We start from the raw sequence: 25,098 nt of genomic DNA, 5'->3' as shown, positions 1-25,098 counted from the left end.
CCTCCTTGCTAGTCAGTCACCTTAGCACACTGTATGCAGCGAGGAAGGGAACTCATTTATAAATGGGGACAAAGCACACTGTCCCCACAAAATCCACATCGGGAGGAGGGCATGACAGGGCCAGTAGGTCTCAGAAGTCCATGTTTGACCTCATTCCCTGACAGTAGATTAAGCCCCTTAGTAATCTCCTCACCAGGTTCTTGCTGATACGCTTTCCCCCGAAGGATGATTGGAGAGAAGCTCTTCATGGGGGTCTTTATCCCTCATTGATTGACTTTTGTGAGTGTTAGAAGGTTCTGGAGGTTTTCATGAGCTGGGTAATAAATCCCTAAAAACTGTATTTGGCTTTTCATAAATTTAATATAGGGGAGGCGGTCCATTATCTAATAACCGATAAAGTGATTCTGGTCAAATGAGTAGTCTGGGACCTGGATTGGCTGGAATCTGTGGGCTTTGCCTCCTAAGCCCTGTGCTTGGGGAATTCTGCTCTCTCTCAGTTCAGTTCAGTTCAGTTCAGTGGCTCAGTCGCGTCCGACTTTTCGCAACCCCACGAATCGCAGCACACCAGGCCTCCCTGTCCATCACCAACTCCCGGAGTTTACTCAAACTCACGTCCATCGAGTCGGTGATGCCATCCAGCCGTCTCATCCTCTGTCCTCCCCTTCTCCTCCTGCCCTCAATCCCTCCCAGCATCAGAGTCTTTTCCAGTGAGTCTACTCTTCTCATGAGGTGGCCAAAGTACTGGAGTTTCAGCTTCAGCATCAGTCCTTCCAAAGAACACCCAGGGCTGATCTCCTTCAGAATGGACTGGTTGGATCTCCTTGCAGTCCAAGGGACTCTCAAGAGTCTTCTCCAACACCACAGTCCAAAAGCATCAATTCTTCAGCGCTCAGCTTTCTTCACAGTCCAACTCTCACATCCATACATGACCACTGGAAAAACCATAGCCTTGACTAGATGGACCTTTGTTGGCAAAATAATGTCTCTGCTTTTCAATATGCTATCTAGGTTGGTCATAACTTTTCTTCCAAGGAATAAGTGTCTTTTAATTTCATGGCTGCAGTTACCATCTGCAGTGATTTTGGAGCCCCCAAAAATAAAGTCTTACACACTGTTTCCACTGTTTCCCCATCTATTTCCCATGAAGTGATGGGACCAGATGCCATGATCTTAGTTTTCTGAATGTTGAGCTTTAAGCCAACTTTTTCACTCTCCTCTTTCACTTTCATCAAGAGGCTTTTTAGTTCCTCTTCACTTTCTGCCATAAGGGTAGCGTCATCTGCATATCTGATGTTATTGATATTTCTCCCAGCAGTCTTGATTCCAGCTTGTGCTAGACCTCAGCTTAAAGGCATTTGCTTTAGACGAATAGCATATTGAGGGCTTGGGAGAGGGTGATGGGGTTACTAGTGTGCTCCAGTGTGTGGCCCTATCAGTGAGGAACTAAATTAGCCAGCTATGTAAGAGACACTATCCACTGTCAGGGAAAGGGGTCACGTGATGGAGGGGGCATGGTCAGGATAAGTCACCAAGGGCCATGCAGGAATTCTTTTGGTAGCAAGAAACACAAACCTAACTTGAACTAAACTAGGCAGGGAAAGAATTCTCTGACCAGCCAGCTTCCGGGACAGCTCGGCGTGTTGTCTGCATCTTTTCTCGGCTCTCCTTCTCCCCTGCGCACAGAACAGGACATGTCCCTGGTGGTCCCAGGTCATGTCTTCCCAGTCTTTCAACCAAAGTGGAGAGTGATCTTACCTCTATATTTTGGGAAGGACTGGGACAAGGGCGAGGTGCTGTAATCGAGAGCCTTCATTAGGACTCCATTCTTGGAGTTGGGGGTACAATGCAGGAGACCCCCACCACACTTGGTTTTGACAGCAGATATACGTGTGGAATATCACTGGGCAGGCCCATGTGCCTGTATCTCCAGTTATTAGTGCATTTTCTTGTTCACCTCTGCACTTGCACTATGGTTGAACACTCAGGAAACCACGTGGTTATTGTAACGGTCTACAAATCCATGTTGCCACTAACCGGGTAAGCAAGCTTGGCACAGGTATGCCCATGCTTCCCCAGTGTTGTAAGAGCTGCTGTGTTTACTAAAGTGCTGGTTCATCTTAGGTTGGTTCATATTAAGTCATCACTCAGTCTATGTTTGTTATCTGTCATTTTATTCATTTTCTAAGATTGATAAATGTCCAGTCACTTTCAGATAGGGCTCCTCAAAATACGATGATGTCCACACTCAGAAACACAGGTGCCCTGGTTTTTTATTGCGTCTGGAGCAATTCTACAGTTTTCTTCTGCAAGATGACTAGGCAACACCAGTGGACTTTTCCTAAATAACACATCCTGGCAAATACACACTACTATATATTCTGTACAGCACTGGGAACTGTGCTCAATGTTTTGTAATAACCTATAAGGGAAAGGAATTTGAAAAAGAATAGAAATATGTATGTAACTGAATCACTTTACATCTGGAGCTAACGTGCTGTAAATCAACTACGTGTGTGCTCAGTCACTAAATTGTGTCCAACTCTTTGCGGCTCCGTGGACCATAGCCCTCCAGGCTCCTCTGTCCATGGGATTTCTCAGGCAAGAATACTGGCTGCTGCTGCTAAGTCACTTCAGTCGTGTCCGACTCTGTGCGACCCCATAGACGGCAGCCCAGCAGGCTCCCCGTCCCTGGGATTCTCCAGGCAAGAATACTAGAGTGTGTTGCCATTTCCTTCTCCAGGGGATCCTCCTGATCCAGAGACTGAACCTGCAGCTCTTATGTCTCCTGCATTGGCAGGCGGGTTCTTTACCACTGAGCCACCAGGGAAGTTCTAAATCAACTATACTTTAAAAAAGAGAGAGAAAAAGAAAAAGAGAGAAATAAGTAAATAGCATGTCCTATTCCCTAAATAAAACTTCTAAAGAAGAGAATGCTTGGTTTTCTATTGCCTGAACATCTTACACAATGCCTGCATGTGTGATGAGACACTTAGAAAGGATATAAGATTAGTTAGCCTACAGGGCAGCCACATGTGCTCATGAGAAAAATAAGAGAGGGGAAAAGGTGGTGAAGCAGGAATCCAGCCATCACCCCTCTGCCTATATACTCTTCTCCAAAGCCCCAAGCCCCTCCTCTTCGAAGAGCAGATTGTACAATAACTTGGTGCACTTGGCTTTGGGGGACAGCAGTGGCAGGCAAGTGTTTTAATGGAGATGGGACTTGAGCTGTGTGAATTCAGGCTACAGTCCTACCCTGATGGCCCTTTCTTCCCACTTCAGCAGGGGAGCCTGTAGTTCTAGGTTCATTGCTAAAGGGTCGCATTTGCCCACCATCAAGCTTGGGAGAGGTCCCTGTCCCCGTGACTTCCCACACTCTGGCTTCATTGAAAGCCACTAGGGTGGGTAAACATTGACTCTGGAGTCATCCCAGAGCTGGTGCAAAGGTACAGGAAGCAGTTCTGGGCTGTCCAATGCTGCCTACGTGCTGATGGCTCTGGAGAGGGTGGTAACAAGGACAGAGCTGCTTCCTGGAACAAGGCGTAGATAAGAGGTGGCTTGTGCTTGAGTTTCCGTTGAACTTCACTGTGAGTTACAAAATCCTATGTCATAACTACTGCACATAGGATTTTTCAGTAGTGACTTCCCCAAGAAGGACTCTGTGTATATATAGAGAGAGGGGAAAGAGACAGGGAGGAGGAGAGAGAGAGAGAGAGAGACGGAGAGAAAGGGAGTGTATGTGAGCAAGCATGAGTTCCTTTTGATAATGATTTTGGAAAATGTTCAGAGAGGCCAAAAATAATGAGCGGATCTTGGGGTCTTGGGGGTCTCTATGCAGAGAGACACACACCCCCAGCCCACCCTGTGCTGAGAAACAGCAACAGGCACTGTGTGGTGGCCATGGGGTCCCCGAACCCGCCCTTCCCTGTGCTCGCTGGGAGGGGCTTCTCATCTTGGTTGTCAGACCTTCCACGCTGTACTGACGAACTAAATCTACAGCCTTCCTTGCAGGCTTTTTCGGGCTTGTAGGAGAAAAATGGCATGTAGAGCTAGGTTATTCCAAAGGGTGGCGGGAACTAAGTCCACTGGAGGCTAAAAATAGCCAGAGCCCAGCCAGCTTGGTCAGGTCTGCAGGCCTAGGGACCGCCTGCCGTCACCCTGGCCCTCCCCGGGTGCCACATGCCGATGCTAGTTCCAGGAGGTGCTCAGAGCCTGTTACTCATATGTCAGATTCCCACTGTCGTGATGTTATTTCATGCACCAACTGCGTTTTCACAGAAAAGCGTGAGTCACTCCTGAGTGGGGCTTTGGGAAAGAACTTGGCCAGGGTAGGAGGGAGCGGCTCTCATAAGCCGGAAATCTAGGCGGGGAAGGGGCCTTTTATAGCATCCTGCGTTGGCTTTTTCCGTAGGTTAATTTTTATCTTAACAACCGAGATAAGGTTGAATGATCTTTTTATAAGAAATCTATTTAAATACAAGGGAATATTTGAACTTCTTTTTAAAAGGCGAGGGCATTTTTTGTGGTGCTCAATTTATAAATAAGATAGATTAGGGGTTGTTTGATGGACATTTACAACGGCAGTGACTCTTGCGGGGTATTCTCTCCGCACCACTCTGGGGACACAAAATACCCTTTGTTCTAGTCTGCAGGGACAGCGGCTCTGATCAGCCGGGCATGCCTACCCCAGAACCCTCCAGACAGGGCTTACTGCTCGGGAACAGATGGTGATTTTTCAAACTGAATGCTATTCTGGTGCACTTACTTAGGAAAAAGATCTAAAAATAGACTTGAATGAGCCTAACCTGCAAAAATAAGTTGTCAGCTTCTTTTTACTCCTTCTGGGTTGAAAACAAAGCTGTCAGCAATTTCTGTGCGTTGAGGAATCTGTGTGCTTTCTTATTTTAGAGAAAGCTTTTTCAGTAGGACTGCAATTGAGTCCCCTTAAATCTCTCAGTGTCAACAAATTACCATCTGTTGTTCTAGAGACTCTCAAGCTGATGAGTCCTCCTCCCCACTTGAAGCTGGAGACAGGTTGCCCATCTGGAAAACGGGGCCTGAGGGACCAGCTCTGTGCCCCTGGAGGGGCTTATTGCAGGATTTCAAGGTCAGCCAGACCCCCTGAAGCCTGATGCTGGGAGCAGTTTTCCCCTTGGTGCGGTGAAGGCACTCGGCTTGGAGATGGGGTAGCCATGAGGTCCGGGGTGGCGGTCCGATGCCTGTCGTGACTTGGGTAGTGATGGCCCCAGCACTGGACTTTGAGGAGATGGCCAAGCACTCACCTTCTTCACAAAGCACCTGGTGCTGTCTTGCCTGGTGGGCAATGTGCGCTGGACTTGTGGGGATTTGGTACAGTATTATTGTCTGTGAAATGAGGCTCCCCCCATACTGAACAGGGTGGGTAAAACCTAGAGAAGTCGAGGGCAGGTGGAGCCCTTGTTTATCCTGGAAAGGACTGGCTTGAATTTGAGAAATAAAATGAAGCTGGAAACAGCACTTCTTCTTGTGGAGAATTGTGCTGGTGATACCCACACTCAGTCTAGGCCCGAGGCTCTCGGGACCGCACACCCTTCTGAGCCTTCACCGTGGTCGCGTGGGCACACAATCCACACCTCCCCCTCTCCCACACAAACCACAGACACACACCTACACTGCTGAGATGATGAGCAATTTTTCCGGGGATGGAGAAGGTGGGATATCAGAGGAGAAAAAGTTAGACTAGGGAGATACTTGGTGGTGAAAGGGATGGAGAAAAAGAGGCTGGGCTGGGCGAATGCCAGAGGGCTGCTGGGCTCTAAGAACCTCCAGGCTGGCTCCCTCAGGCCACCCAAGAGCGCTCAGGTGATGGTCAGTCTTGGACAGTGTTGGAGGCTCTGGGAATCTGCCCAGCCAGTTTCTGTTTGATGAACTGTTTTGATGGAACGATCTCATTAACCATGAGTTAATTTAGCCTGTGTGTGCTGAGTTGGAGAAGCTAGACTCACCACTAGCCATTTTCCCAGGCTGAGCTGGGTTGGAAGCCCACACACCTCCCCTCTATGCACAGACTTTTTCGGAGGGAGCATCAGTCCATTTGCCAACCAGAGGCTCCAGGTTCCTATGGACAGTAAAGGGTGCTCTGTGCATGCCTGGCTTCTAGCGAGTGACACTAAGAAAGACCATGGTGAATATATGTGTGTTTTGGACACTGCATGACAATTCTTAACAGTCTTTCTTCCAGCTAAAAGCACATGGAAGAATCAAAGGATTTTGACAATTTCAAAGTAGTTTGAAAGGTTGCCAGTGACTGGTCTAGGTCCCAAATTTTCTTGAAAGAAAAATAAAGTTTTAAGAGGAATAGAAAGGACAAAGTACCTCAAAAATTAAGTGGAGCAGATCAATGGAACTTTATGGTCTTTAAACCTTGGAAGAACGTCTGTCCTACCCTTGGGCTGCTACCTGTAGTCCAGAGAGCCATGCATCCAGCTCACCCAGTCACAGCCTCTGGCGATGTGATCCCCGAGAGAAAGTGTCTGGCAGTAAAGGAAGGAGATGGAGGGAGTACCTCTCAGAAGAAACGATCAAGAAGATATGTGGTCAATGCCCTGTGTCAGCAAGGATCTGGGGCCAAAGGAGGGGTGGTGTGTCATAGCAATGATGCTGGAAATCCAAAGCCACACATTTAAAAAGAAAGTTCTCATTCTTTGTCAAAGCAGTTGAAGTTCTAGGGATTTGTCTTGAGATACTAATCAAGGGTGTGCACACAGATGGTTAACCTCTGAAACAAACAACCATAACAATAGGGGTGGAACAAATACATTTTAACACATGTACTCCATGTACTGAGACTGTGTTGTTTGTAGAAGTGTGTATATGATTGTCAAAGAAGAACATTTTCTGTGTGCTGTTATATGAAAAAAAAAAAAAGGTTACAATTCAGTCCATGTAATATGGTTCAATTTTCATGCAATATAATACCTTTCCTAATTTTTCTGCAATTGTATTAGTTTTCTAGGGCTTCCCCGGTGGCTTAGATGGTAAAGAATTTGCCTGCAGTGCTCAACACCCAGGTTCAATCCCTGGGTTGGGAAGATCCCCTGGAGAAGGGAATGGCAACCTACTCCAGTATTCTTGCCTGGAGAATGCCATAGACAGGGGAGCCTGGCAGATTACAGCCCATGGGATTGCAAAGAGTCGGACACACCTGAGCGACTAACATACACACGTTAGTTTCCTACTGTGGCTGTAGAAAATCATCACAAACCTGGTGACTTCAGACAACATTCTTCTGTTATCTCACACTTCAGTAGTTCAGAAGGTTGACATGGGTCTCTTGGGGCTCAGAGCAAGGAGTCAGTGTGGTGGTTCTGTCTGGAGGCTGCAGGGGAGCCTTTCCAGCTGCTGGTCATTTGCATCCCTGTGATCATGTCCTCACTCCTTCAGAGTAGCAACAGCAAGTTGCTGTCAAGTTCTTTTCCCACACTTCTGGTCTCTCGTGTCCTCACCCACAGCTGGGACCTGAGACCATGTTGGATGCACTCAGCTGTCCAGGAAAATCTCCCTATTTTAAGGTCAGCTGCTTAGCATCCTTCATTTTAATTTCCTGCATTTCACCTTCTACCCTAATCGTCCTTTGTCATGTAGCCTAACGTATTTATAGGTTCCAGAGCTTAGGACACAGACATCTGTGAGGGGGACAGTATTCTGCTCACCACAACACAATGCTGTGCTGTGAAAAGTCACTCCACTTGTTTCCTATTCTTTGCAACCCCATGGACTGTAGCCCACCAGGATCCTCTGTCCATGGGATTCTCCAGGCGAGAATACTGGAGTGGGTTGCCATGCCCAGATAAGAAAGCCTTTCTCAGTGATCAGTGCAAAGGAATAGAGGAAGACAATAGAATGGGAAAGACTAGAGACCTCTTCAAGAAAATTAGAGATACCAAGGGAATAGTTCATGCAAAGATGGGCACAATAAAGGACAGAAACAGTATGGACCTAAGAGAAGAAGAAGATATTTAGAAGAGGTGGCAAGAATAAACAAAAGAATTACACAAAAAAGATCTTCATGACCCAGATGATCACAATAGTGTGATGACTCACCTAGAGCCAGACATCTTGGAATGTGAAGTCAAGCGGGCCTTAGGAAAGGCCCTATGTTTCACTATGAACAAAGCTAGTGGAGGTGATGGAATTCCAGTTGAGCTATTTCAAATCATAGAAGATGATGCTGTGAAAGTGCTGCACTCAATATGCCAGCAGATTTGGAAAACTCAGCAGTGGCCACAGGACTGCAAAAGGTCAGTTTTCATTCCAATCCCAAAGAAAGGCAATGCCAAAGAATGCTCAAACTACTGCACAATTGCACTCATCTTACATGCTAGTAAAGTAATGCTCAAAATTCTCTAAGCCAGGCTTCAACAGTATGTGAACTACGAACTTCCTGATGTTCAAGCTGGATTTAGAAAAGGCAGAGGAACCAGAGATCAAATTGCCAACATCCACTGGATCATAGAAAAAGCAAGAGAGTTCCAGAAAACCATCTACTTCTGCTTTATTGACTATGCCAAAGCCTTTGACTATGTGGATCACAACAAACTGTGGAAAATTCTGAAATAGATGGGAATACCAGATCACCTTGCCTGCCTCCTGAGAAATCTGTATGCAGGTCAAGAAACAGAACTGGACACGGAACAACAGACTAGTTCCAGATCAGGAAAGGTGTACGTCAAGGCTGTCACCCTGCTTATTTAACTTCTATGCAGAGTACCTCATGCAGAATGCTGGGCTGGATGAAGCACAAGCTGGAATCAAGATTTCCAGGAGAAATATTAATAACCTCAGATATGCAGATGACACCACCCTAATGGCAAAAAGTCAAGAGGAACTAAAGAACCTCTTGATGAAAGTGAAAGAGGAGAGTGAAAAAATTGGCTTAAAACTCTTCATTCAGAAAACTAAGATCATGGCATCTGATCCCATCACTTCATGGCAAATAGATGGGGAAACAACGGAAACAGTGACAGACTTAATTTTTGGGGGCTCCAAAATCACTGCAAATGGTGACTGCAGCCATGAAATGAAAAGATGTTTGCTCCTTGGAAGAAAAGCTATGACAAACCTAGACAGCTTATTAAAAAGCAGAGACATCACTTCGCCAACAAACGTCCATCTAGTCAAAGCAATGGTTTTTCCAGTAGTCATGTATGGATATGAGAGTTGGACTATAAAGAAAGCTGAGCACTGAAGAATTGATATTTTTGAACTGTGGTGTTGGAGAAGACTCTTGAGAGTCCCTTGGACTGCAAGGAGATCCAACCAGTGAATCCTAAAGGAAATCAGTCCTGAATATTCATTGGAAGGACTGATGCTGAAGCTGAAACTGCAATACTTTGACCACCTGATGTGAAGAACTGATTCACTGGCAAAGACCTTGATGCTGGGAAAGATTGAAGGTGGGAGGAGAAAGGGATGACAAAGAATGAGATGGTTGGATGGCGTCTCCGACTTGAAGGACATGAGTTTGAGCAAGCTTCAGGAGTTGGTGATGGACAGGGAAGCCTGGTGTACTGCAGTCCATGGGGTCACCAAGAGTCGGACACAACTGAGTGACTGAACTGAACTGAACTGAATTTGCCATGCCTTCCTCCAGGAGATCTTCCAGACCAAAGAATTGAACCCGCAGCTCCTGCAGCTTCTGCATTGCTTGCAAATTCTTTACCATTGAGCTACTGGGGAAGCCCTGGGCTCACCAATTTCCCTCTTGTATCCCAGGAGACTTCCTTTTGCTAGTGGCAGTAAATGCTGCTATTAAGATTCCCCCTGACTAATGTTCTGTAGATGTCATCACAAGCTCCTCAGTGTTGCGCTAGAAAACACAATAGCCTGTTGTTGGGATCTCCTCTGTCTTCACCCATTCAAACCTGAGCTGAGTTAAAAAATCCAAAGTATGCACTCGGGACTTCCGTGGTGGTCTAGTGATTAAGACTCTGAGCTGCCGATTCAGGGAGTGTGGGTTCGATCACTAGTCAGAGAACTAACATCCCACATACTGGAGAGCACGGACTAAAGTTAAAAAAAAAAGAAGCACACCATTTTAGGGAGAGACTAGGCCTTCCCTCTTGAGAGCTTGCTGGTCCACTGTGGGTTTCTGGGCTGCACCCACTATTCTCACTCCCTTCCCAGCCGGAGGAGGAAAGGGCAGAGGACACTGAAGGTTGATTACAGCTGTGACTCTTCCATGGTCAAAGGGACCCTTCGAATGTGGTGTTTGACTTGAATTAGCTCCTTGGCCATCCAGGGCTCTGGTTGTGTTTCCTTTCCTTCATCTTCTCCTTGGATAAGTCCCTAAGTGGCTGACCTTTACCTGCCAGCATCCCTCCCACCAAAGGGACCCCAGGGGGGCAACCTGGCCACTGAGTTGGCCCCTTGGGAGGCCCCATCAGTCCACCTGGGATCTCCTCGTTTCTGGTGGTCAGGGCATGTCTGCTTTGCTTGTTCCCACTGGATTGCTCAAAAGTGTGTGTATGTGTATTGTATGTGTGTTCTCTGTTATTTTGTGTGTGTTGTGTATATTTTGTGTTGTGTTGTGTATGCTTTGTGTGGTGTGTTTCTCTGTTTTGTGGGTTATGTGTGTTGTGTGTTTGTTGCATGTGTTGTGTGGATTGTGTACGGTGGGGTATATGTGTTGTGTTATGTATGTGTGATGGGGTGTATGTGTGTTGTGTGCTGTATGGGTTGTGTATATTGTCTGTTGTATGTTTTATGTGTTGTTTCTGTTTTGTGTTGTGCGTGTGTTGTATGCATTGGGTGTGCGTGTGTGTTGTGTGTACAAGCAAAGGAGTCAGAGCTGGGCACTGTGCCCAGATGCCCTGACTGGCTATCTCTAAGTTAATGTGTGGTTTCCCCTTTCTTACTTTGAGTGTAGGTGGTATTTTATTTTCTGCTGTTGCTCTTCTGTGGAAATTGACTTTGTGAGGTTCAGGGGAAGAAGGTTTTGTCAGCATACATCTTTCTACTTTGGAAGAGAGCTGATCCATCATTCGGGGGCAGAGGAGGGTTTTGATCCAGGAGAAGCCTTTGTGGAGTGATGTCAGGAGTGGGGTGACAGGCTTGTCCCCAAGGTTTCATTTCTCTCTCTCTGCATTTCCCAATAACTCCATCGTCATGGTGGGCCTCTGTTCATTTGGTTCTTACAGCTTCCTCCACTCATGTGAGAGAAGGCATACTTCTCACACATTAAAAGGAAGACTTAAAAATTAGTTTCTTATTCCTCTACTTTTAGAAATGAAATTCACCTCAGAGAGTTACAACTCTGTTCCTCAGTTGACAGGCTAAGAAGAGCCACTCTCTTTACAATCAAATAAACACCTTGGTCACATGGATTTTGGAACCAGAGGGATGGAAGTTAAACCTGCCTCTTCTACCAGTGGATGGCTTGGTCAGTTTCATGTCTCTCTGATTCTCCAGTTCCTTTTCTTTTTCCTTCCTCCTCCACCCCTTCCTTCCTTCTTTCTGTCCTTGTAAAAAGGGGGTGATAATAACATGACCTCACACTGCAGGGGCAACACACTGTAATGTACGGGAGCTGGCTCCCACCCAGATGGATCCAGGGGATCCGCACCTGAGAGAGGAACGGAGGTGGTGAGGGAGGGGATGGGCCTGGAGGGAGGAGTTGGGGGGAGAGATGAATTAGGGGGGCTTGGAGGGGACAGCTGGTGGAAGGGAGCAGTGTGGGACAGAGGTAGGTCAGAACAGAGCTGATGCCAACAGTGGCCTCAGCCGACCCCCAGTTGGAGGGTCCTTCAAAGCGTCCCTGACTTTGGGCAGAGGCTCAAGTCTTTCCACTCTATGCTGACCAGTCATTGGATGAAAGCTGCCTGGAGGGATGTGGTTTTGGGACAGGGACCTCCCTGTTGTTCAGTCACTCAGTCTTCTCTGACTCTTTGTGACCCCATGGACTGCAGCACGCCAGGCTTCCCTGTCCTTCACCATCTCCTGGAGCTTGCTCAAACTCATGTCCATTGAGTAGGTGATGCCATCCAACCATCTCATCCTCTGTTGGGCCCTACTCTTCCTGCCTTCAATATCTCCCAGCATCAGGATTTTTTCCAGTGAGTCAATTCTTTGCATTAGGTGGCCAAAGTTTTGGAACTTTAGCCTCAGCATCAGTCCCGCCAATGAGTATTCAGGACTGATTTCCTTTAGGATTGACTGGTTTGATCTCCTTGCAGACCAAGGGACTCTCAAGAGTCTTCTCCAGCACCACAGTTCAAAAGCATCAGTTCTTCGGCACTCAACCTTTTTTATATGGTTCAACTCTCACTACTGGAAAAACCATAAGTTTGACTATATGGACTTTTATTGGCAAAATAATGTCTCTGCTTTTTAATAAGCTGTCTAGGTTTGGTCATAGCTTTTCTTCCAAGAAGCAAATGTCTATTAACTTAATGGCTGCAGTCACCATCTGCAGTGATTTTGGAGCCCAAGAAAATAAAGTCTGTCACTGTTTCCATTGTTTCCCCATCTATTTGCTATGAAGGAATGGGACCAGATGCCATGATCTTCATTTTCTGAATGCTGAGTTTTAAAGCCAGCTTGTAAACTTTCCTCTTTCACCTTCATAAAGAGGCTCTTCAGTTTCTCTTCACTTTCTGCCATTAGGCTGGTGTCATCTGCATATCTGAGGTTATTGATATTGCTCCTGGCAATTTTGATTCGAGCTTGGGATTCATCCAGCTCTCATTTCATATAATGTACTCTTCATAGAAGCTAAATAAGCATGGTGACAATATACAGCCTTAATGTACTCCTTTCCCAATTTTTAACCAGCCCGTTGTTCCATGTTTAGTTCTAATTGTTGATTCTTGACCTGCATACAGGTTTCTCAGGAGGCAGGTAAGGTGGTCTGGTATTCCCATCTCTTTAAGAATTTTACACATTTTGTTGTCATCCACACAGTCAAAGGCTTTAGTGCAGTCAATGAAGCAGAAGTAGATATTTTTCTGGAATTCTCTTGTTCTTTCTATGATCCAACGGATGTTGGTAATCTGATCTCTGGTTCCTCTGCCTTTTCTAAATCCAGCTTGAACATCTGGAAGTTCTTGGTTCACATTCTATTGAAGCCTCGCTTGGAGAATTTTGAGCATTACTTTGCTAGCATGTGAGGTGAGTGAAATTGTGCAAACCTCCCTACACAGGGGAATAGACCTTGCTGTCTTGAAGGGGATCTGGGTGGTATATCACAGCTTGGAAAAGAAGCAGGAAGCTGCATCACTGCATCTCAGATGCCCTAGCCTCTCCCGATTGTGGCACCAGAGAAAGCCATGCACGCCCTGAGGATGCGCCCTCCAGTCTCCTGCACTTACCGACCTACACCTGACTCTCACAAGGCATGAGAGTTCCAAGGGGCAACCTCTGAAGACAGAAAATGGGTCTGGGATCCAGGTAATCAGTAAAGAGCTGCACATCCAGTGTGGAGTGTCAGCTTCTTCCCCTAGGTCCCTACGGGCCCCTCACCTTGGCTGGGTAAGAACAGGTCACCTCAGACCACTGCAGACATTTCATGAAAAGATCATTCAGTGAATAAAGTCCCAGCATCTGGCTCGACCAAACACCTCCACCTTGCAAGCCTCCTCAAGGGACATGTGTGTCTGTGTCCCGGGCACTATAGGTTAGCAGAGCCTCAGTAATACAGAGGAGATTTAGTGTGGTTCAGTTATTGCCAAGTAACAAACCTTCTCCATATTTGGTGCTCAGCACTACACTATATTTTATTGCTCAGAATTCTGTGGATCAGTGTTCAGACAGGGCTCTGCAGGGCCAGCTCTTCTCCACTTGGCATCAGCTGGGTGGTCTCCTGTGGGTGTGTTCAACTGAGAGCTCTACCAACTGGAATGTCCCAAATGGTGTCCCATCTCCAGAGCCTCTCCTGGGACCTCTGGTCGCTCATTTCTCCAGCCAGGACCTCCTGGCAGCACAGTGACCTGACACTACTTGTAGTAGTAGTGCCCAAAACTTCTAGAGGAAGTAGATGCCCAAACCTTCTTAAGGACTGGATGCAAAAATCTCGGCAAGTCATTTCTGCTGCAGTCTGTGGTCAGAGCAATAGACTGGCCAGTCCAGTTTCAAGGGGAGAGGAAGTGACTCTAAGCCTGTGAGCTAGACCAGGAATTCAATGCGATTATATTTGGACAAAGAGCAACATGTGCCAATGTTGATCAGTACTCCCTACACAGCGGTGTTTACATTGCTGTGACCCGCTTTGGTCCTCAGCTGGTGTTCATGGTAGTTCCCTTGTGTCCGTTCTGTCCTAGGGAGCTTGCATGTGGGGTGTATGCAGCATGTGTTTGATGGACACAACCACACATCCTTGGCGCTTCTCTTTCTGGGGATGGGATTTATTCAAGGAGCTCCTTTGTGTGGAAGCTCGAAACATGACTCCCTACAGTGGTCTTCTAGGAAGTTTTTAAACTCCACATGCCTGAGCCCACCTAGGCTACTAGATCAGGATCTCTGGAGGTGGGATACAAGTTATTGTCCTGGTCAAGCCACAAATAGCAGTCATTGATTTCATGAATGGACATGTGCCTAGAATTTCAATCAATGTGTACTTTTTTAAAACCTAACTGCAGACAAGAAAGATACTTGGTACCAGAAATGGGAAAGGGTACAGTATGTGGGGTACCAGCCTGGCACAAACATTCCTGTGCTTTCCACCAGCAAAGTTGTTCACACTTATTTAACACATGAGATGAACAGCTTAGCCTTTTCTAGTTAATTAAGTAAACATAGAACTTGAGACCGGAATTGCGGACAAAAGTCTTGGGTTTAACTCCAGGCTGTATTGGCTGGCTCGAGAGTGAGAGACAGAGCAGCTGTCTGGATGTACTTGTGCTTACGGTTGTGGCTGTGACACGAGTAGTAGCACTTGAACATTCATAGTATAGCTTATGAATTATGCAGAATATATTTGCATTCTCATTTTGGTAGCAGCACTGAAAATAGAAGTAAAAAAAGTCTGGAAGTTAGAGCAAGAAGCAAAGGCAGCAAGGAGCAGAGCCAAATGATATTCTTAGAACTTTATATTTCAGGTGGAAAGTTGAAGTCACAAAACCAGACAGATCTCTCTTTCTTTCCCTAATTAATTATAGGTTGTGAAGTCAGGGTGTGGGCTGGTGTATTCCTTTTTTTGAAAAACCGCATTTGACAGCTCTAGGCATCCAGCATTTCATCAGTGTCTCCAGGTGCGCTGTAATTCATGTGAAATGTACACCTGATTGCATAACTGCATGATATTACCCGTGTTTCTCCATCAAGCACACTTACATCATCTCAGGAGGAGGAGGAGAAATCTCACAGCACTCTTGCACTGCGAGGGAAAAGGTGTCACTCTTTTCCTTTTTTAAAGGAATAACTTTAGATCTAAAAATAATTTTAAAATACAGTAGTAAACTGAAAAACATCCATTGTCCTTAAAATGTTCAGTAACCTGCCCTGCCTTTCATATTTTGGGCTTGCAGCAGAACAAAGTGATTCTGGTCTGGGTTTTTGAACCGGGTCACTTGGGTTCAGATTTGCCACCTACAAGGTCATGGGACCTTAGGCAGGTCATGTGGCTAGTCCCTACCTCAGTTTCCTAGCCTGTAAAGTGGAGGTAACAATTGTAGACCCCTTGTAGGATTGTTAGGAGGATTCAATGCATGAATATGTGTAAAGTGCTTAGGATAGTGCCTGGCACAGGGTGAAAATCAATTAACTATGATGATCACCATTATTCCTGACTGCACCCTATGGTTAAAAAAGTAGACACATGCACACACACGTGACAAACACATATGCACAATTACATGCACACGAACACTCACACATACATGCGCAGACACACACACAGACCTGTGGACACACACACTTTTTCCCACAAGTGATAGCATCACACTCTCCATGTGGGGTTGCAGCTTGCTCTTATTTTCACCTCACAATAATCATGAATTTTTTCCCAGGAGGTCTGCCTTCCTCCAGGGCTGCCACTCCTCTCCTGGTGGGCATGTGGTTGTTCTGAGGTTTCTCTGTCACACATGCAAGGCTTGGCCTGGGTTGGGGATACACAATTTTAATCACTCACCAAGATTTGTGCCGGTTTGGATTCCTGCTGACGGTGAAGGCCTCTCTCTCCACTTCATCATGGGAGTGGACAGAGCCCTGGGCTCTGCCAACCCAATCACTGAGAAATGCACTGTCCTTATTTTAATTTGCATTTCTGTAATCATTATTTGTGTGATGGCCTCTCACTTGTCTTGTGCAAAGTGCAAATACTATTCTGAACCATGTCAATATATTCTTTGGCCTTCACTGTTTTATAGCTGATCCTTTTTTCTACAAACAACAACAAAAACCCATGTACAGACAATCCACAATTTACTCAAGCCTGTAATTTGCTAAATTAGCACATTAAGAAGAGTTCTAAATTTGGAACTTTGACATTGTTTCCAATTGTAATATTTTTGAAGTGCTCATCCTTGCAAACCAAATCCATCATGCGTGTCATTCCTCCAAAAAGTGATCACCAAGTCCCTATCCGTGTGTGTGTCATAATGTTTTTAGGCATTTAGGTTACATCAGTAAACAAATTTTTTTAAGAGCCTGCTGTGTGGAATTTATGATCTATCCCAGATAAAGTGGGAACTGAGATGTGGGCACCAAGACGGGAGGTGGCTGCTCTGGGTGGAGTCTTGGGTTGGGGTCCCCAGCTTGCTTCATGGCCCCCACCCCCACCCCAGGCTGTGATGGAGAACATGTATGCAGGAGGATAGATGGTCCTTCCCTCCTGATGACCTGGAGGCTACAAGGCAGGATGGGCTGATGGCACCTCTGAAGCACTGGAACTCTTTTCTATCCAGGTGAAAGAATGAAGCCCAGCCCCTGGGTGCTGGCCCACCCTTCCTGCCTTTCTCCAAGGGACGCTCCAAAGAGGAAGTATGGCTAATCACACTCTCACTGCTTTGAATGTGTACACACACAGCCAGCATCTCTGGACTCACTGGGTCTGGCAAGGGCAAGCCAGGCGTCTGGGTTGCCCAGAGGCCTGTAGGGACCAGCCCTGAGCCTGCACCCGGCTCTCCGGCCTGCCTCTCACACTAGTCAGTGAGGGCTGGCCCTGCACCCTCAGCTCCAGGTTGAAACACCCCAGAAGAACTTCAGGGGCTTTTCCTCAGCCAGTCCTTATGTCCGACCAAGCAGGTGGTAGTTGTCACCAAGCCAGCCAGTCAGTCACAAGTGGGGCCATGTTTATAGATGGCGTTGCTGCTGAACCATGTGGCTGGGATTCAATTCCCCACATCCTCAGGGAACAATTCACAGATGTCTGCAAAACCCAGCACTGCCATGGTCACTGTGGCCTTCGGGGAGCTGTGGAGCCACTGACACGGGGGTTGTGAGAGGCCCCATCCTTCTTTGACGGAGCCTGTGCTGGAAGGCCTTTCAAGGTAGTGATTGGGCAGTGTGTTAGTTTCCTGGGCTGCTGTAACTAATTGTCACCAATGTATGGCTTAAAACAGCACAGTTCTATCCCCTTTCTCTTCTAGAGGTCAGAAGAGTTTCACCAGGCTGAAGCCACGGTATCTGGGGAAGAATGCATTTCCTTGGTTGTTTCAGCTTCTAGAAGCCACCTGTGTTCCTTGGCGCTTGGCTCCTTCCTCCATCTTCAGGATGCATCACTCCAGGCTTTTCTCCCACCATCACACCCTCTTCCTTTCTGCTGTCAGTCTCCCCCTGGGTAAGGACCTATATGATTACACTGGGCCCACCCCCAAATCCTTAATCACACCAGCAAAGTCCCTTTTGTCATATGAGATGAACTTCACAGGTTCCAGGATTAGAAGTGGATGGTTCTGGGGCCTTGTTCAGCTGACCACAGGCAGGAACCCCTTGAATGGACATGTACTGATTCTCTGGGCAAGGGTGGTAGGAGGGGGCATCCAGACAACGAGGGCAGCGCACACCACCATGGCCCAGTCCCGGTGAGTCAAGGAGTGAGCCAAGCAGAGCCACTGCTGACCAGGCCAGATCTGCACTGGTTAGTAGTCATACAGTGTCAGCCACCCTGAAGAGAGTGTGGGTCCTTATGGGGAACCATATACCAGCCAGGGAGGCTGGAGTGAGGGATGCAGGGCCAGCAAGAGTGCAGAGCAGTGGGCCATGCCTACCTCGACCTTTCCCCCAAATCCTGCAGAGTTGGGGAGATTAGGTGGAGCTGTGAGGAGTCCAGGGCCAGAGAGATTGGAGGAGAAATGCCTAATGGGGGACAGTGAACTTGGGGGCCCTGGGATGATTGGAAAGAGGGGCCAAGTGGACAGATGCTGGGAGAATAAAACTCACCAACCCGACCCTGGACCCATAGAAAACTGCCCATGTGGATCTTCACAAGCCGTGGAGGCCCAGCCCGGGCTGCCTGCCTGCTAGTTTGGACCTTCTTACTCTCCCCTTGTTTTGTGACCATCTGTAGTGATTGATTTCCCTGAGCTCCTTGAGGGCCACATCTAAACAAATCCATGTCTCTGTCACCTTCAAAGTTCCCACCCAGCCCAGCACACCCACTGCTGAAAGCTTGTTCCACCCTGTGTGGCGAATGGGCCAGCGGCTGGCTGGGGATCAGGGTGAGGGACAGAGTCACCCCTGTGTGGGAGAATTCACAGTTGTCCTCAGATGGCACGGTTGGCGGGGAAGGGTCTGAGACCCCCTGGAGACTTCCAGCGACCCTCGTCCTCCAGTTGGCGGCTCACTTTATGTGCATGTGTGCAGGCATGCTCAGTCGTGTCTCACTCTCTGCACCCTCCTGGACTGTAGCCTGCTAGGCTCCTCTGTCCATGGGATTCTCCAGGCAAGAATACTGGAGTGGATTGCCATGGCCTCCTCCAGGGGATCTTCCTGACCCAGGGATCAAACTCATGTCTCTTGCACTCCCTGCATTGGCAAGTGGGTTCTTTACCACTAGTGCCAGCTGGAAAGCCCATTTTATCTGCATAGCATTACACAAATAATGTTGATTTCAAGCAACTCTCATGTGATCCCTGACTGCTCTTAGATAACTGTAAGCCTTGGGCTGTTGCCCAGTACCTCACTGGTTGTCATAAACAAGGTCCCCTATGGGCTGACCTGACATCTGGCCCTCTGCCAAGGAGAGTGGCAGGAACTTGCCTGCATCTCCTGAAATGGGCCTGCGGTGTGGCCCTGCATCACCCTGAGAATGCTGGCAGGTCCGAGAGGCCCATCCAGGTGAAGAAGCAGTAACAAGTCAATCCCAGGTGTCAGGTGGGGCACGAAGCAGGTGTGGGCCCCCAGGGACACAGGCCAATGTTAGGTGGCTGCCTCCATTCCTCTACCCACTTCACACCCTGAATAGCTCAGCTCTCCCTTCTTCTGGGGGGATGTTTAGCCCAAGGCTGATGGGAATGCGGGGCAGAGCCATGTAGCCAGGGCCTTGCTGAGAAGCATGTGTGTAATGTTCAGAGTCTCCGGCCAGGCCCCAGCTGCTGTCCAAACCTCTGCTGGCTGCTGCTTTGCCTCTCTGAGCTCCAGACGCCTCCCCAGTGCCTGTTCACATTCAACTGGACCCTCTCATGGCCTGAGCTCTGTTCCCTGCATCCCCAAATCCATCCACCTCAGAAATTTTCCCTGCCAAACCACAGAAACAATACTCGGCTTGTTCCCTGGCAAACACACCTTCTGCAGGCAAACTTGATGAGCCACAAGATGGGTTTATCATGAGATCAAATATCACACTGGAATTTTTTGATTGTCCTTAAAATGTGAGGGTAAATGGGGTCAGCCTCCTTCAGAGCAGTGTAAGCAGGTTGCAGACTGTTAACTTTGTAAAATAAAACCTCTGGTACATGGAAAATTAAAGGAATCTGTCATACAGAGTGAAGTGAGAAAGTGAAAAACAGATGTTGAATATTAATGCATATATTCAGAATCTAGGGCTTCCCAGGTGCCACAGTGGTAAAGAATCCACCTGCCACTGCAGGAGATGCAGGAGTTCGACCTCTGGGTCGGGAAGATCCCCTGGAGTAGGAGATAGCAATCCACTTCAGTATTCTTGCTTCGAGAATTCCATGGATAGAAGAGCCTGGCGGGCTACAGTCCATGGGGCTGCACAGAATCAGACACGACTGAGCATGCACTCATAGAATGGAATCTAGAAAAATGATGCAGATGAACCTATTTGCAAGACAGGAATGGAGCTGCACACAAAGAACGGACATGTGGACACAGTGGGAGAGGGAGGAGGGTTGGACGAACTGGGATGGTAGCATTGACGTATATACACCACCATACGTAGAATGAATAGCTAGTTGAAAGCCGCTGTACAGCACAGGAAGCTCTGTTCAGCATTCTGTGGTGACCTGGAGGGGTGGGATGGAGGGTGGGAGGGAGGCTCCAGAGGGAGGGGATGTATATATGCATATAGCTGATTCACTTTGTTGTGCAGTAAAAACTATAACAACACTGTAAAGCGATTATACTCCAATAAAAATTTTTAAAAGAAAATAAAGGGATCACTAGTGATGATGGGATCCCAGGACACGTGACTCATACACATTCACTGTGGAGGTTGCAGAAGAAGAAATGGCCACATCATTTCCAGTTTGCATCTGGAAGTAACCACACTGAGGTGAAGCTTGGGGCTGACTCAGAAAAACGGAGGAGCTTCAAGCACTCTTGTAAGACGTGAGGCGACCCAAGCCTCTGTGCTGTCAGCATCCAGCTGAGGACACTGCTGTCTGCCCTGTGAAAACATTCAGGAGTGGTTATGGGGCAGGACTTCTGCTCTGAAGCAAGAAATTTCTCAGCCCGGGAGTTGTGGGAATGTCCCTGCTCCTTGTTTGGGGCCAGAATCCTTCTCCCACTTCGTCATCACTCCAGGAATGATCTCACATGCGGATCAGGCTGCCAGGCACGTCTCAGACCTGGCATTTCTAGACACAAAGACCGAGATACCATCCCCACTTTTCTCTCCAGAAGCACAGGGGAAGATGAGGGATGTGACTAGATCAGCAGAGATAATCTTGCCTTCATTCATGTCTATTTACTTATCCATTCATTTATTTATTTAGGCTGTGCAGCACAGATTGCGGGATCTTAGTTTCCTGACCAGGGATTGAACCTGAGTCTTTGGCAGTGAATGCAAGGGAGTCTAACCAATGGATTGCCAGGGAATTCCTCATTCATGTCTATTTTAAACATCAACTAGGAAGTTTGACACCCTGAGTGTCATCAGAACTACCTTCATCAGTAGCTAATGCTTGTGCTTAATCATGTCCAACTCTTTGCAACCCCATGGGCTGTGGCTCCTCTGAAATGGGATTTCCCAGGCAAGAATACTGGAGTGGGTTGGCATTTCCTTCTCCAGGAGATCTTCCTGACCCAGGGATTGAACTAGCATCTCTTGTGTCCTCTACATTGGCAGCTGGATTCTTTACCAATGCGCCACTGGGAAAACCACTTATCAGTAGCTAATTACCTGCAATTCCCACCAGAACTGACAGCTGTAAAATCACACTTCCTAGAGACTCTTCTAGGACAGTGCATCACACACAATCTTTGGTGAAGGACTGCATCATTTTAGTTGTTCTCAATCTCTCTTTTTTAAAAATTTTATTTAACTTTACAATATTGTATTGGTTTTGCCATATATCTCTTAATCTCTTTTGGACTAGCATTTTTGTAAGAGGCAATAAGCATGAATTACTGAAAAATGGGCACACATTGGATATGGTCAGAGTTCAGATTGCTGTAAAAGTTCTAAACACTCACTCTTTGCTTTCAACGTCCCTGTCACGGAGCAAGATGAGCAGCTTGCTAATGGGTCAAGGCTGCAGACCACACTGGAATCATGCTGGCAGCCCAACGCCCCAGATTCTCTGTGTTCCTATTTCAATCACGAACAAGCTTTATATTGTTCTTATAAACCACCAGTACTGTCAGGCTGCCAGCCACAAAGTCTTTTGTCAGACCGTAGACCCCGAATTTTCAACTGGGAAATATGGTCACTATTGGTTTTCTATAGGTGTGTGTATTTCCCTCTCTGGGAAATCCTAATGAAATTATTCTGTGGAGGGATGCTTGGCCATGTTGAATGACACGTGGGCATGTTCACTTGGTCAGAGTCACTGTTTGAACTCAGTTTTATCCTCTAGGTAGCATGCTAGTTCTTAATAACTAGCTAAAGAAGTTCTCACTTCTCATTATCACAGATCTTCTGAGCAGGAAGGTCACTTAGATACACAGTGAAAAACCACAAGAACATCTGTCAAAATAGAAACTGCAATGCTTTCTTCAAAGAATTCACATTTATACGTTTATAAGTTCTGCTGAACATGCCAGTTATAAGGAGCATAGGCCCATTTGCCTCCTGGATTTTTCTATATCATTCCCTTCAAAACACACAATTTTTCCAGGGTTCTAGTACTATATTTGGGTTTCTGCTAAACCAGTAATTTGGTTTTCTGGGTTTCTTTGACCAGAGTTCATTTTTCTTTCTTTTGAAGCAATCATTTATTACCAAACACTGCAAGATCTTAAAAGACATCATGAAATGAAGTTTAATATTACAATGGGAATTGAAGTTGGTTCTTAGTGGCTTGAATTAGTCATTTCTGTTACAGTGGAGCTGACTTCGATTCTGAGATTCTCACGCAAGTGTTAATTTGTTAACTTGATGCTTTAAAAAATGCCCTTTTTTAGAGGTCATATTTTGTTATGCTACAGTGCTGATGTCATGCTTTACTCAGAAAACATGTCGGGAAGTGTTCCTTCCGCCTCCTATTTCCTGAAATAGTTTGTGCACTATTGATGTTGTTACTTTCTTGAATATTTGACAGGGTTCTCTTATGAAACCTGGTGGGTTTTGTTTGGAGTCTGGGTCTGGAGTTTCCTTGGTGGGGAGGTTTGTGATGACAAACTCAACTTCTTTTGTAAATATAGGGCGATTCCCATTTTCTCCTTCACCTTGTGTAAATTTTGGTAAGCTGTAGTTTTCAAGGAATTTGCCCATTTTATTCAGTTGCCGAAGTGATAGCATACAGTTGTTTACAAAATTGGCTTAGAGACATCTTGATAGTCAGTGGTTAAGAATCTGTCTTCCAATGCAGGAGATGCGGATTGTTTCCCTGGGCAGGAAACAAAGATCCCGCATGCCGCAGAGAAACTAGGACGTATCACAGCTAGAGAAGGCCGCACGCTGCAACGAAACATCCCGTGTACTGCAACTGAGACCCGATGCAGCCAAATACATAAACGTTAAAAAAACAATTGGCTTCTTATCCTTCTAATATCTAGAATATCTAAAATGATTACCAATCTTTCATTCTTGATATTGATGAGATGTTCTGTTATGAATTTTTAATTGAGTTTATCTATTTTGTTGTTTTTAAAGACTAGGATTTAGCTTTGCAATTTCTTGGCAGTGTTTATTTTCTGTTTTGTTGATTTCTGCTCTTTATTACTTCTTTCCTTCCACTTACTTTGGGTTTACTTTGCTCTTCCTTTTTTTTTTTTTTTAAGTTTCTTGGGGTGGACATTTCTTCTTTCCTAACATATGTATTTTAAAGCTGAAACTTCCCTTTAGCCACTGCTTGAGCTGTATGCTGTACATTTTTAATATGCTGTTTTTTCACTATCATTCAGTTTGAAATATTTTCTGAATTATTTCTGATTTCTTTTTTTGAAACATGAATGATTTAGAAGTGGGTAGTTTAATTTCTAAATATTAGAGGTTTCCTTATTTATCTTATTGGTTTTGATTTCTAATTTAATTACTTTGTAGTAAGAGAATTTGCTTCGTATATTTTCAGATCCTTTAATTTTTTTTTCTGAAATTTACATTATGTGTAATTTTCTATGTGTATTTGAAAAGACTATCTAATGATGTATAAATAGAAATTAGGTTAAAATAAATAATGATGTTCAGCTCCTCTCTGTATCTACTGATGTTTTTTCTAATTGATCAATAAGTCGCCAAGAGGACTTCCCTGGTGGTGCAGTGGGAAAGGATCTGCCTGCCAATGCAGGAGACATGAGTTCAATCCCTGATCTGGGAAGATCCCACATGCCATGGAGCAAGTAAGCCCATACACTGCAACCACTGAGTCCATATGCTGCAACCACTGAAGCCTGTGCTCCATAAGAGAAGCCATCGCAGTGAGAAGCCTGCACACTCCAAGAAAGAATAACCCCTGCTCTCTGCAACCAGAGGAAGTCCATGCAAAGCAATGAAGACCCAGCACAGCCATAAATAAGTAAAATAAATTGCTGAGAAATGAATGGTAAATCTCTTACTATGATTGCTTCTTTCTTCAGAAAACTAAGCAGAGAAAGGGACTTTTCATCTGATAAAGGACATCTGTGAGAAACCTAGGGTTAACACAGTACTGTCTATACTGTTGAAATACTGAATACTTTCTCTCTAAGATCAGGAGCAAGATAAGGAAGTATGTTTTCTCTCATCATTTGTGGTCAACATTGCACTGAGAATCTAGCTATGGCAGTAAAACAAGAAGAAGATGTGAAAGACATAAATTGGTGGGGAAGAAATAAAATTGTATTTGAATGTGGCATGATTGTTTATGTAGAAATATCAATAAATCTACAAACCCACTTGTATTAGTTGCAGGATACATGTTAATGTAAAAAATTAATTGCCTATGTATATATTAACAGCAAGCAACTGGAAATTATGTTTATTTAAAAGTTTCATTTGTAATATCAAATAGAATACTTAAAATGCATTTAACAAAAGATATACAGATCCTGTTCATAGAAAGCAGCAGAACATTGCTGAGAGGAACATTTAAAATGATCTGAATTCATGGAGAGATGTACCATGTTCATGGATTGGAATTCTCAGTAATGCTGAGGCATCAATTCTCCTCAAGTTATCTACAACTTCAATGTGACTCCAGTCAAAATTGCTGCAGGGTTTTGTGTAGATATAGCAAAGCTAATTCTAAAATTTCCTTGAAAATACAGAGGACCTAGAATGGTCAAAGCAATTTTTTTCAAAGTTGGAAGAAAGGTAGTATTTGAGTTATGAATTCCTACAAAGCTGCAGTAAGCAAGTGGTAT

The 25,098-nt window shown here is 45.8% G+C and overlaps 1 protein-coding gene across 4 annotated transcripts; it reads left to right on the top strand.

The window, feature by feature from the left end:
• The first annotated feature begins 3,590 nt into the window (after window positions 1–3,590).
• On the top strand, window positions 3,591–23,511 carry LOC104985680. 4 transcript variants are annotated; one of them, XM_010835952.1, is made up of 4 exons: window positions 3,591–4,281; window positions 4,984–5,104; window positions 17,559–17,749; window positions 23,127–23,511. In XM_010835952.1, exons 1-4 carry the CDS (start codon window positions 4,221–4,223, stop codon window positions 23,276–23,278), a joined length of 525 nt encoding a protein of 174 aa, XP_010834254.1. In that variant the 5' UTR covers window positions 3,591–4,220; the 3' UTR covers window positions 23,279–23,511. The 4 variants fall into 4 exon arrangements, 2 of the variants coding, with proteins under 2 accessions (XP_010834254.1, XP_010834253.1); XM_010835951.1 differs by lacking the exon at window positions 23,127–23,511 and having other exon boundaries at window positions 17,559–18,808; XR_824959.1 differs by lacking the exon at window positions 4,984–5,104 and having other exon boundaries at window positions 3,599–4,281.
• Window positions 23,512–25,098: the final 1,587 nt, after the last annotated feature.

Source organism: Bison bison, unplaced genomic scaffold (genome assembly GCF_000754665.1).
Source record: "Bison bison bison isolate TAMUID 2011002044 unplaced genomic scaffold, Bison_UMD1.0 scf7180017864057, whole genome shotgun sequence".
NCBI lineage: Eukaryota > Metazoa > Chordata > Mammalia > Artiodactyla > Bovidae > Bison > Bison bison.
Note: the sequence above shows the minus strand (reverse complement) of the source record. Positions and strands in the feature narration are given on the sequence as shown.